Source organism: Elgaria multicarinata, chromosome 5 (genome assembly GCF_023053635.1).
Source record: "Elgaria multicarinata webbii isolate HBS135686 ecotype San Diego chromosome 5, rElgMul1.1.pri, whole genome shotgun sequence".
NCBI lineage: Eukaryota > Metazoa > Chordata > Lepidosauria > Squamata > Anguidae > Elgaria > Elgaria multicarinata.
The window spans coordinates 94,177,579-94,190,247 of NC_086175.1; the positions used below are offsets into that span (position 1 = coordinate 94,177,579).

The 12,669-nt window shown below is 40.7% G+C and overlaps 1 protein-coding gene across 1 annotated transcript; it reads right to left on the bottom strand.

Annotated features, from left to right (window-relative positions):
• Positions 1 to 1,445: 1,445 nt before the first annotated feature.
• Positions 1,446 to 8,765, bottom strand: LOC134399541 (uncharacterized protein C3orf38 homolog). Its single transcript, XM_063127616.1, has 4 exons — positions 8,575 to 8,765; positions 7,084 to 7,123; positions 5,332 to 5,543; positions 1,446 to 1,765 (listed from the first exon to the last, which is right to left on the bottom strand). The coding sequence occupies exons 1-4, from the start codon at positions 8,710 to 8,712 to the stop codon at positions 1,472 to 1,474; spliced, it is 684 nt and encodes a 227-aa protein (XP_062983686.1). The 5' UTR covers positions 8,713 to 8,765; the 3' UTR covers positions 1,446 to 1,471.
• Between the last annotated feature and the right edge of the window lie 3,904 nt (positions 8,766 to 12,669).

Consider the following 12,669-nt stretch of genomic DNA (forward strand, 5'->3'; position numbering starts at 1 on the left):
TGATATCCCAAAGATGGGTGACTATAGGGCCAAGGATTTGAGAAACAGAATCTCAGAACATAGAAAAGAATGAGAAAGAAAAGGAAGAGGCCAAGATTCCTCTACAGTCCTTCATCTGTGTCACCATTTTTCATTGTCACCTGGTATGTTAGAGCACCTTTTACTGTACTTTAAGCAATACCTTGTGTTTAAGGATGCATAGTTTCGTATGGATGCCATATAAAATACAATGTGATGCAACTGTTGTCTAACAACGTAAACATTTTCTAGGTAAAATCCCAGACACCATAAAATCATATTTAACAGACAATATTTTATTGAACAATTCTATTTACAATACAAAAAATTTAAAATGAAATACTACTGTTGATTTATTGCAGTTTGATGGCTCAGTTTTAATTTGTACTCATATAAAATGCAAAATAAAATAATTTAACATTCAAGAAGGAAGCACAAATTTCCTTACTTGCTGAACCTGTAATAGTTTCTTTTTTTTACAAATTAAACTTAAGTGTCCCAAAATGCACACACTGCATTTAATCAAGGTGTTGTACAGTCTGATTATATAGTGAATGAGTAACAGAAAAGCATATCCAAAGTTGCAAGAGTGGATTTCTATTTTTACAATAGAACTTTACCTTCATCTTCTCTACTCTGCAACTTCCTGTGCCCCTGCGCCCGCCACCCGTGCTTTGGAGGATCCCACAACCCCTGCGAGCAGATTTGAAGGATCATAGGATGCTGCAAGGGGGAATCTATTCTGCAGATACATATGAATCTGTCAGGGGATCATGCTAGATGGATACCACCCACTAATGTTTTTGTGTTTTCATCTCATCGAGACTCATATACAATTGTGATTCCATTGAAAAGACTTCCATATTTTCAAACACAGGATTAATATTCTTCCACCCAAATGTAGATCAAGCAAAGAGACATAACTAAAAGTGGCCCAAACACATAGACTATTAAGGGAAACCTGAACATGAATACTATTGAAAATTGAGAACAGAGTTTAATTTAGACAGAAACCCAACTAAATTTAATAAACAGGTATCCTAAAGCATGTGCCATTCATCAGAAAGTTCCCCTTTATAATTTCTAGGCTGGGAAAAAAGCTCTTTCCTCATTTAATAATGGTTTCAAGTAGATTGTTTGGGAGTCTTTGAACAAATCTTTGGACTAATCCGTTGCCCTTTTAGGGAGAATACATGGAAAATTAAGTTCGTGAATTCCTGCTGGAACCATGGGCTCAATTGAAGACGGCGACGGACCGCGGACGGAGGCAGGTAAGGCCCCCCCTCCCCGTTGGTCCCTTACCGGGCTCTGCCTCCGCCGTCGCCGCATGGGCGGCGACGGCGGCAGGGCCCGGTAACCCCCCCGCCCTCCTCTCCCTTACCTGCCTCCATCCGCGGTCCGTCGCCGTCTTCAATTGAGCCCATGGTTCCAACAGGAAGTCTGGGCTGCACTGTTATTGGTGAAAGAAGAATATGTATTCTTCTTTCACCAATGACAGTAAGCGGAGGCTCACCAATTCTGCACCCGTGTACTCTTCCATGTTTTGTTCTGAAGTGTTGTAACAAAACTTTAGTATTATGTCATCCCAAAAGTGTTGTGGCCCCCATTCTCCATGTGGCTCTCCAATCAAAGGGTTCTGAGCGTTCAGAATTCCAAAGAACCACTGACAAAATTCCTCTCCCAGACTGTGACACTCTTTGGCATCATCTTGTTTGTCTCCTCCTTGCTTTTCCCCCTCTTCAGGTTTCTGCAAGACAAAGCAGGGACATTTAATTTAAAGCAGTAACAAGATGTGTAGGATGCTTTCCATAGTGAAGTGTTTATTCAGCACAAATGAAAAAAAAATCCTAAAAAGATTCATGGAATACAACAGTAAGACAAGTGTAATATCTGCTCTGAAACTGTGTTTACAATTGTGTATACCAAAAGAATGGGCTCTCTGTAGAACCATATAATACCCACTTTTCTTGGAACCTACTTAAATAGGCAGATGAAAGCTCTGTATAATTTTATTTTGTGCAAATAAGCACCATTTGTTAACCTTGCCACTATAGACCCCAATCAAGCACTAGCTGTGTATTTTATTATATATGCTTCTCTATTCAACAAATTTATTCAAGGCAAAGCTGCTCTTCGTGCTTAGACAGTTGCCTACCAGGTTTGTCTCTTTTGCTTTACTATAGATTACCACATGAGAAAAAAAGAAGGAATATTGGATTTGTGTGGCATTTCAAACCAAGCTCAAGTTGAAAACTGGAAAAGGGGATAGCTGAGAAAGACAACTTTGATGAAGTTAGGTATTACCTGCTTAAAGCTCTATGAGACCAAGGCTACAGCCCTTTCAACACTGCCTATTCAATAAGCTACTTATTAGTAGCTAATAAAAAGGAGCTCATTTCATTTATCTGAATTGGGTTAGTTTCATTTTTCTTTCATTATAAATTCATTCGTGTTGGGGTTTTTTAGTCATTGTCCTATCGATTTCAATATGAGCTCTAGACAATCTTCTGCCGTACGTAATGTTGGTCTTATGCATTCTAGGCATAAACATGCAGGTATTCTCCTCCATGGCATCAGATCTGTCCAGAGAGACTGGACAAAGGGTCCCCATTTTATAGACCATTAAGAAAGGCATGCCCTGTGATCTTCCTTTTCCATTGTTTTAAGAGGAGACCCAACTGTCCTGCTGCTGCTCGTAACAGCTGTGTTTTATATTCTATTGCTTTGAGATTTTCAGGCATGCAGCTACCCCTCCAAAGAATAAGATCTGTCAAATGACAGACAGGAGAACAAGGGGCTCCCCATTGTACAGGAATGTTTTAAAGACAATGCCTGCCATCTAAACTTAGCATAGATGTCCAGTCTCATTGCTCCCTCTCTTCCCCATTCCTACAAACTTTCTATGAACTGTATCTTTATACTGTGTTCCACGCTATGTATGCGATGCAAAACAATGCCTTCAAAGCAAAGCAACTGAAATCAAATTAAAACAAACCGGGTGGCCTCATTCATTTAGATTTCATTCATTTTAAAAAACTAATGCACACACCTAAAAAAAATAGCGAAGGTTTTTAAATGTTTGACGTAACTGTATTGTATTGTATTTATGGCATCTGCTTGGTCATTGTGAGAACAGAATACTGGACTAGACAAGAATGACTCTGTGAAGGAACCTTGGGGTCTACCAATGTTCCTGCAAGGTAGACTCCTGGACCAAATGCCCTGATTCCCAGGTAGCCTCCTCCCAAGTCCCGTCCACAACCGGGAAGAGCCAGACCTCCAGAGAATAAAGCCAAACACACTTTAAGGACCAAAGCAAGTTTATTTATACACACTAAAAGCTAACATGTAAGGCTCTGGCCAGGCAGTAAAAGCTAGAGGGAAAGGGAAGAGAGGGGGAGGAAAGGAGAAGGAGAGGGGGGATGAGGAAGAATCAGAGGAAAGTTTAGCAGCAAGCAATTATACCATAAAACCATTAACCCCGCTCTAATTCCTGCCGCAACTGCAGCCGGTCTTCCCCAGAGTATCCAGACACTTTAAAACATAAAACCCCTAACTAACCCTTAGTTAGGACAGGATTTTCCACTTAACACACGTGTAGCCCGCAGGAAGATGGAGGTCTCCAGCGACTGGCCTCTTTATCCCTTTGCCAGCCAACACACCCCGTGGTCCGTTTCCACCAACCGATGCCCATCCTGGGCCCCAGGCACCCCCGCCCTTGAAGAGTGAGGCCCATCTCTTCAAAGCATTCTTTCCCACACCTGAAGCAGATCAACATCCCGATCAACCTCGATAACCTCCCCAGGTGCTGGGGTGGGAGTTAGAAGTGCAGGGCGACCAAGTAACCAACTATGCGATCGACCTTGAGAGAGCTTCCCAGCTCACTCACTCCTCCCAGGCCCAGAAGCCTGGGCCAAGTTAGACAATTTGAGCACAGTAATACAATAATACAAGCAACCAGGCCTAGCCAGGCAGAGCAAAACTGGTGCCATCTTCACAGATGCTTAGGTTCTCATGTAAAGCCACTCTGGGAGCCTTGTTGGCTGAAGAGCAATGCAAAACTATCTGAAATAAATCAACTGTTATATATTTAAAGACAGTAACAGTGTATTTGTGAAATATAGTGATAGTGATGGCTTGGCTAAATTGAGAATAAATAGCAAGGAGAAAGGATTGCCCCAATGCTTTAAAAGACTTGTTTCAGAACAGAAACATAAGAGGTAGATCCTACATCCTACTGTGCTAAGGCAGCAACTTAAAGGAACCCAGGGCCATATCCTAAAAAAAAATTTTTTTTAATGTAAACATACTACTGACTCTTCCCCACTCCAAGCATAGAAGTAAAGTGCTTGTAAAAAAATGTCATGAACTAATCTAATTTTGTATCATCTTTTAAAGGTTTGCAACGCAGGATGAACAAAACACTAAAAATATTGCAAATCTACTAACTCCCCATTTTTCAGTATCCATTTCAAAAGAACCTCATTTCCTGATAGCAGGACAATGAGAGGTATCTTCCAAATAATTGTAGCCAGCAAGATTGCTGCAAAAATACTTACTGATGGCATTCGAAAGCCATGCACAGGGGTGGGGGGATGAGAGATGCAAGATATTACTATATTACTCTAAGATACTGCTATTTCTTTGTAAAGAAAAAAAAAGAGAATTTTACTGAGATCAGCTTAATAGTAAATAATAATCATCCGCCTGTCCCTCTGGATCGAGGCGGGGAACAACACCAAATAAAATATAATATATAAAATTAGTTAAAAGACCATATAAAAACAAATACAATATTAGAATAACAATCACAACATCTTAAAATTCTTAGGTTTAAAATTCATCTGGGTAGGCCAGGGAAGAGACTAGTAGTTTGAAAGAACGTCTAGATTATTCTTCAAATGGCTGGAACTCTAAGGGTGCAATCCTATGCCTGTTTAGCCAGAAAACAGTCCAACAACAACTAGTTTTCCCCAACTGCCCATGCTGGCTAGAGAGTGCTGTCAGTTGTAGGACTTTTTTCTGTGTAAACATACATAGGATTGTGCCTTAAAACAGAAATATAGCTCCATAGGTCTCCAAACGTGTCAGTTTCCCACAAGAATCACTGACAAAAGTCTCTTTCTTATTTAGAAACCAGCATCTCTGTGCTATGGTTCTGCTACACAAAAATGCTATAGTATTAAACACTTCTAAATGAAGATGTCCAACTCCAAAGTTGAACAATTTGTATAGTACATTAAAGTATGAACGAGCAACTAATTGCATAAAAATATGGTTTTGGATTTCTAAGGCATGTAAAATAAACCTTACCTCTGTATTAGCATGTTTTTCCTCTGAGGCAAAAGTTTTCAGCTGTTCACACCAGTGCTGCTTTGCACGAGTAACAAGCTGGTGCTTTTCAGAAGAAGGCGGCACTATAACTCCTGTTGCCAAGTACTTGAAGATTATCTCTCGAAATACTTTCTTTCTCTTCAACAGCTCTTCAGCACTCTGACTGTAGAGTAAGATGGCACGTATGGCTTCTGAAAATAAAGTAATGTCAGAAAAACAGATGTTGCTTGAACCCAATGATTGTACTGCAAATGAAAATTGGCATTTTGAGTGTACATGTAAATCACATGAAAAATCTCAAAGGTCATTTTTGAGAGATAATTGGGCTTCTTGAAAATGCCAGGTTTTGCCATTGTTGCCCCTTGCCTGTTACCCCTCCCCTAAGCCAAAGAAACCTTACCTTAGGGAAGGGGTAGCAGGCAGCAGAGAGCTCTCTCAATACAGGAGAAGCCCTACAGGGCTAGGCTTCTGAAAAGCAGAGCATGTTTTCCCACTAGGGATCATGGGTCCAAGTAATCACATTCCATGATTGCAGGCAAGAAAAGACACTTTGTCGGTCATTTGCAGCCAATGAAAGGCCCCACAGAAAACTGCAGTTTCAATCAAGAAATACTCTCCGAGCAAGAGAGAGAATTGCTATCATAATTTAGGCTTCGTTGCCTAAAGTTCTTCAATTCTAAGGACCAGGATATGCAATAAAGTATTTCCAAGATCAGCCAAGTACCCTCCAACTATTTAAATAGATTCCAATATCTTCTGACTGCTTTAAAGTTGGGTTTCTTAACGTCAAAAATCCAGTGAATCAAAGCACCTTCCAAAGGCTAGACTTTAAATGATACAGAGCAAGTTGTAACTCAGCAGAGAGAGTTTTTGTTGCTCAGAAAAGCTTATCAATGTTCTTCTTGTGATTTTTCTCACATAGTAGTTCCTCCCTTGGAGGAAATGACAGAACTTGGGGGAAGGGAAAGAGCAAGTTTTTCCGTGTACTAGAATATGGAAAAGTTCACAGCAGGTTTTTTTTGGTAAAAACCCACACACCTTCCCACCTCAAACTGTACAAGAGTTATTAATCAGATTTTAGACATTCCACTTTACAGACTAAATATAGTGCTAGACTTAATTAAGCACCTTCACTGGTAAGATCCTTTCTATAGGTTCAGTCCTTTGCCTTAAATATTGCTGTAATACCATATATCTTCTCAACACAATTTGAAAAACATTTAAGCATTCAAAATCTGTTTCATGGGCTGATCATCACTGAGTAAATATTACAAATGGTTCTGACAGAAGATTGCTATCCTTGCATGGAAAAAAACCCTAACTAAGTGGTATTCTGAGGCAATCTGAATACTATCACAATAACAGATAACACAAAGAGATTTTGTCATAATGGCTAGTTTATTACTTCAGCCTATTTTAGATAATGTTACAGTGAGCAAAAACTAAAAGATATATGAAAACATATCTTGTAAAAATAAGACCTTGTTTTATTCTAAGCTCATACTCAAACAAACATGAATTTAATATGCCAATTGGCAAACAGTCTGAGACAAACACATCCTTCAAAAGATCATTGAATCTTAGAACAATAAAGTTGAAAGGGGCCTACAAGGCCATCAAGTCCAATGCCTTGCTCAGTGCTGGAATCCACATTAAAGCATCCCTGACAGATGGATGACCAACATGGCTCAGTGACAAAACAAATTTACATTACCGCCATTTGTAAATTACCTTGAGTGCTTGTCGAGTGTAGGGGTGATCCAAAAATATACTAAATAAATCAAACATGACAAATTCAGAACTAAATATTTCTCGAGGAAGTTTCTGACAAACAGATCTCTTCCGTTAAGTACTTTTTAAATTGAATTTAAATTGAATTTAAAATAATTCAAGATGATAGAGGTGCTGGGTCCCAAAGAAGGGACATGCACATTTTAACTGCAATAATTTTATGAGACTAACAGAATAGTCACTTTTTAAGCTGAATAAGCAACTTTTTTTTTCAACTGAAGGATCTGCTGGGGTGAAACTGTATACACCATATGGACCATCATCCAAAGAAGTCACAAACAAGTTTGGGAATTGTTTTATTTTTTTGTTTTTTATTACATTTTTATTCCACCCAATAACCAAAGCTCTGTTTTGTCACAAACAGCAGTTTACACTCCCCACTTCCCTAAGTTCTGCAAAGGAGAACACTTTTCAATGTACAAGATGCTATACAGAGGTTGTACAAGATACTATACAGAGGATATACACAGAGGCTGTGTTCAGAAGACACCTTAAACCATGGCTTTAACCACGGTGAATAAAGGGGGGGGGAAACTTATTCACCACAGTTAAAGCCATGGCTTAAAGTGTCTTCTGAACACGGCCAGAGAGAGGAAGATCTACACAGAAAGAGGAAGGCACATAGGGTCTTGTATAGTTAAATGGGTTGAAGTCATCGATCCTGATCAGTTTCAGAGATGTTTTCGAACCACAGAGTTTATTAGGAGTTTTGAGGGAGGGAACCATATTAATGTGAGAGAAGCTTACAGCAGGGCCTGCCAACAAGAGCCATTAGGTTGGCAGATACCAGGGTTAGGGCATTCTTAGTGGTGGCCCAACACCTTTGGAACTCCTTCCTTAGAGAGATACATATGACTTCATCACTGCTGGCTTAAAGAAAAGAAAGCCCCCGAAGACACATTTATTCCAGTCTGCATTTGATGCTTAAAAGTCAATAGCTACCGCTACATGCACGTGTTTAATTATAATTGTACATATTTATTTCTGTAACATTGCAAGTGAGGTGAATGAGCCCTGAAAAGAAGCTTTAAAAATATCTTAGGGTGCGAATCCTATGGCTGTTTAGCCAGATAAAAAGCCCCCTGGCTGGGGAATGCTGGAAGTCATAGGATTATAATTTTTTTTTCTGGCTAAAGTGGCTGCATGGGATTGCGGCCTTAAATAATAAACGAATTAAAGAAGCACCCCTCCAGTTACACAGCACAGGCTTCGCAGCCCTGCCCTCCTTGTCTCACTGACTCCCTGGTAGCAGGTCCCTGCCTTCTTCTGGGTGAACCAGGGACGGGGTTAGGGTGGGCCCATCCGCTCCGGCGGTTGGAGCTCGACACCTGGGGCGGTAGTTTGGGGCAGCTGCTCGGCTGGGCTGAGCCGGGGCCCTGGTCACAGGAGACGAGGGGACTGTGGGTCCGGGCAGCCCAGCCCCTCCCTCACCTTGGCGGCTGTCGGGCTGCACGAGACGGTTGGTGACGTGTCCCTGAGCGCCAGCAGGTCGTCGGTCTGGAGCAGCTCCACCAGTTCCCGGCAGCCCTCCAGCTCGCGCTCGGTCATCCCCGTCCCGGCCGAAGCCATGGTGACAGTGGTCGGGGCCGCTGTGGCATCGAGCGCGAGACCGGAGGAGGAACACACGCAGCCGCACGCGCTCTGCGCCCCCGCACGAGAAACTGCTGCTGCCGCCGGCCCGCCCACCCCGTCACCAAACCTTGGCAACACAACGCCACAGGGCGAGACAGCGCCACTTCCGCCTCTTGTGTGTTGTTCTGAACAGTCGCCCCCTCCCCCATCCCGGCCTCGAGTTTTCCAACTCGCTGATTCGCCACGGTGAGGGTGCGGCCTAAAGCAGTTCGGCCTGGAACAGGGAAGCCTTATAGCGTTCCGTCGGCTTCCTGGAACGCTGCTCTATTATTGTTATTATTATTATTATTATTATTATTATTATTATTATTATTATTATTATTATTATTATTATTATTTATTTATTTATTTATTTATATAGCACCATCAATGTACATGGTGCTGTACAGATTACACAGTAAATAGCAAGACCCTGCCTCATAGGCTTACAATCTAATAAAGTTGTAGTAAACAATAAGGAGGGAAAGAGAATGCAAACAGGCACAGGGAAGTGTAACAGGCACCGGGTAGGGTGAAGCTAACAGTATAGTGTCAGAACAAACTCAATATTTAAAAGCTATAGGGAAAAGAAAAGTTTTTAGCTGAGTTTTAAAAGCTGTGATTCAGTTTGTAGTTCTCAAGTGTTCTGGAAGAGCGTTCCAGGCGTAAGGGGCAGCAGAAGAAAAAGGACGAAGCCGAGTAAGGGAAGTAGAGACCCTTGGGCAGCCGAGAAGCATGGCATCAGAGGAGCGGAGAGCACGGAACGGGGCAATAGTGTGAGATGAGAGAGAGATAGGCAGGAGCTAGACCGTGAAAAGCTTTGAAGGTCAACAGGAGAAGTTTATATTGGATTCTGGAGTGAATTGGAAGCCAAATGAAGAGATTTCAGAAGTGGAGTGACATGGTCAGAGCGGTGGGCCAAGAAGATGATCTAGCCTAATGGAGTCGTTTCACTCACTTTGGCTACGTCGGTGCGTGAAGCTGTTCCCGTGGGCGGCGATTGGCGCTAGAGGGGAATGGCTCGGAAACCTCAAGCAAGTTTTGCTAGTTGAGAGAGCTCCGATCAATTCCACTTCCACAAACGGAATCTACAAGAAAATGTTTCACCAGGGAATGTTTCTTTTGATGATTCTAGCTAGCCAAACATTCCCTTTTCCAGGATATTCCATTCCTGTTGTCTCTCCTTCCCCTCCCCACAACAAAAGCTATGGTCACTGAGCATGCTCAATCCTTATTGGGCTACTTTGAGGGTCCTCCGCGGAGGGGGAGAGAGTGTTCCTTCTGTACTTCTGCAAATGTGGGTCTCCTCCAAGTTTGCCGATACCTCTCTGGTGAGTGGATGGTGCTGTTTTGGCTACGTGAGGATTAGCACTCGGAAAACGAGCCCACTATTGGTGTACAGTAGCAGAGGTTCTGGTGCCCGATTTCCATTCAGGTGGTCCGCGAAAATCCTGACAACCACCGTACTCCCACAACCAGAAGCAGGATAAATAGCGGACCTGATCCGAGGCTTTAAAAGCTGATCAACATTACACCCGATTTCGTAAAATGTTGCTCACAAAAAGGCGTATCTATTCCATTAGATGAGCAAGCCTACCAAAAATAAAGGTTTTATGATTTGAATGACGAAAGAACAGAAGGTTTTAAAGGAGCTCGCCAATACCCCCCGTAATTTTCTAGAATTCGGGGATACAGGAGGTACTTTTGAGAACTGCCTGGTATATAGGATTTTTACTCATTCTCCTCCCCTTCCCAGGCACTATGCACCTCAGGTTGAAATTGAGTCCAGATGTTTAGCTCTAAGTCTGTTTCTCCAAAAACAGTGCTTTAGGGCTTGCTAAATAGATTTATGAAATAATTTTATGTATCTAACACTTCACAGATCCGTTCATCATTCAGAGGACATAAGCCTCTGCTGTTCTACCAAGAGAAGTGCTTAGTTATTGACGAGCAGAATCAAGAACATTAGACCAAGACATGTGGAATCAAACCAAAGTACTATCTAGGCCAGCAGTCTGTAACCACTGTGACCAACTAGGTGGCTATAAGATGTCAATAAGCAGGACATGAGTGTTCTCCAGCAAATGGTATTTTATAGTACCTGCTCCCTTCCTTTTTTCCTATTCTAGGCCTGGAGGAAATTTTATTCAAAAAATGAAAGAAAATGGGGTGAACCCCCTCACAACCAATTTTCAAAGTAGCACAAGATGTTGCCAATTTTGAATCTACACATATTATGCCACATTACAAATCCCCAAAATTAAGCCAGCCCTGAAGCCAACTTAAAATGCCTATAGAAGAAAAATGTCTATCGGGGCCAGAAAGTTTTCCAGGCAGTGAACTTTCAGTATTAGAGCCTGTGTGTTTTTAAATTAAAGCATTTTAACCTGCACTTCATTCTTGCAGACACCAGGGCAGTGTACAAACAACATAAAGGACAGATGTAATATATGATGCTGCAAAGATAAAAGAAACTGAACATACCTGGGTTGTACATGATTTGAATGGAATATACCATTGACCATTTAATATAAATAAAATTTCCAAGAAGAAAAAAATGAAATTAGCATGTGTGGGTGAACATTTAAAAGTATTTCTGAGAGCTACATTACGGAACAGAGTGTCTATGCACACAATAAAAGCACAGGACTTATATACATGCAATCCTCCCAAAATAACTTATATTCAGCATCAAGCTCGTCTTTTAAAGTGGGACCTCTCTTCCTCAGTCAACTTGAATATTCTTATCAAGTCATTTGCAGATTCCTGGAACTGCCAAATTTGAAGGCACTATTTGTAGATATCAAAATATCTAGTTGTGATAATTAGAACTTTCATTAAAAGAGCATGTGGGTGATACCCCCTTTCTATCATATCCTAAGGCAGAAAGACCAAATCTAAAATTTGAGGATGTCAACCAGATGTTAAAGGAGTAAAAGAAAATAAATTATAAAAAAATTTCAAGCTGATGAAGAAAGCATATGAGGGGACTGAACTATTAATAAAAGCACAGGGATTTTGGTAGCATGAGAACTGATATCCCAAAGATGGGTGACTATAGGGCCAAGGATTTGAGAAACAGAATCTCAGAACATAGAAAAGAATGAGAAAGAAAAGGAAGAGGCCAAGATTCCTCTACAGTCCTTCATCTGTGTCACCATTTTTCATTGTCACCTGGTATGTTAGAGCACCTTTTACTGTACTTTAAGCAATACCTTGTGTTTAAGGATGCATAGTTTCGTATGGATGCCATATAAAATACAATGTGATGCAACTGTTGTCTAACAACGTAAACATTTTCTAGGTAAAATCCCAGACACCATAAAATCATATTTAACAGACAATATTTTATTGAACAATTCTATTTACAATACAAAAATTTTAAAATGAAATACTACTGTTGATTTATTGCAGTTTGATGGCTCAGTTTTAATTTGTACTCATATAAAATGCAAAATAAAATAATTTAACATTCAAGAAGGAAGCACAAATTTCCTTACTTGCTGAACCTGTAATAGTTTCTTTTTTTACAAATTAAACTTAAGTGTCCCAAAATGCACACACTGCATTTAATCAAGGTGTTGTACAGTACAAAATAAATTAAAAAAAACACCCCTTTAAGAACTTCATCCTACCCCTTGGTATTAAAACAAGGTGTTTGGGTGAACGCTTTTTGTTAAACATGATCCAAACTATACAATTTATAGATGTTTAGTAAATATGGCTAAACCAAAGTACCAGTGACCTTTCCCACAGATATCCAACTTGTTCTACAAAACAAACTGTAGAGGCAGTTTACCCATAGAGCAATACTTGATTTTTTCATGACCATTACTGTGAATCAAATGTATATAATAACAGAAGCTTGTGAACGACCTTTTAAAAAGTCTTTCAAATCCTACAAAGACTATAACT

Excerpts from the sequence above, each read along its gene's own strand:
- LOC134399541 (XM_063127616.1), bottom strand. The coding sequence starts at position 8,712 with ATGGCTTCGGCCGGGACGGGGATGACCGAGCGCGAGCTGGAGGGCTGC. Across the intron at positions 5,544-7,083 it reads ACACTCGACAAGCACTCAAG|AAGCCATACGTGCCATCTTA; the intron begins GTAATTTACAAA and ends CTTTATTTTCAG. Across the intron at positions 1,766-5,331 it reads AAAAACATGCTAATACAGAG|AAACCTGAAGAGGGGGAAAA; the intron begins GTAAGGTTTATT and ends TTTGTCTTGCAG.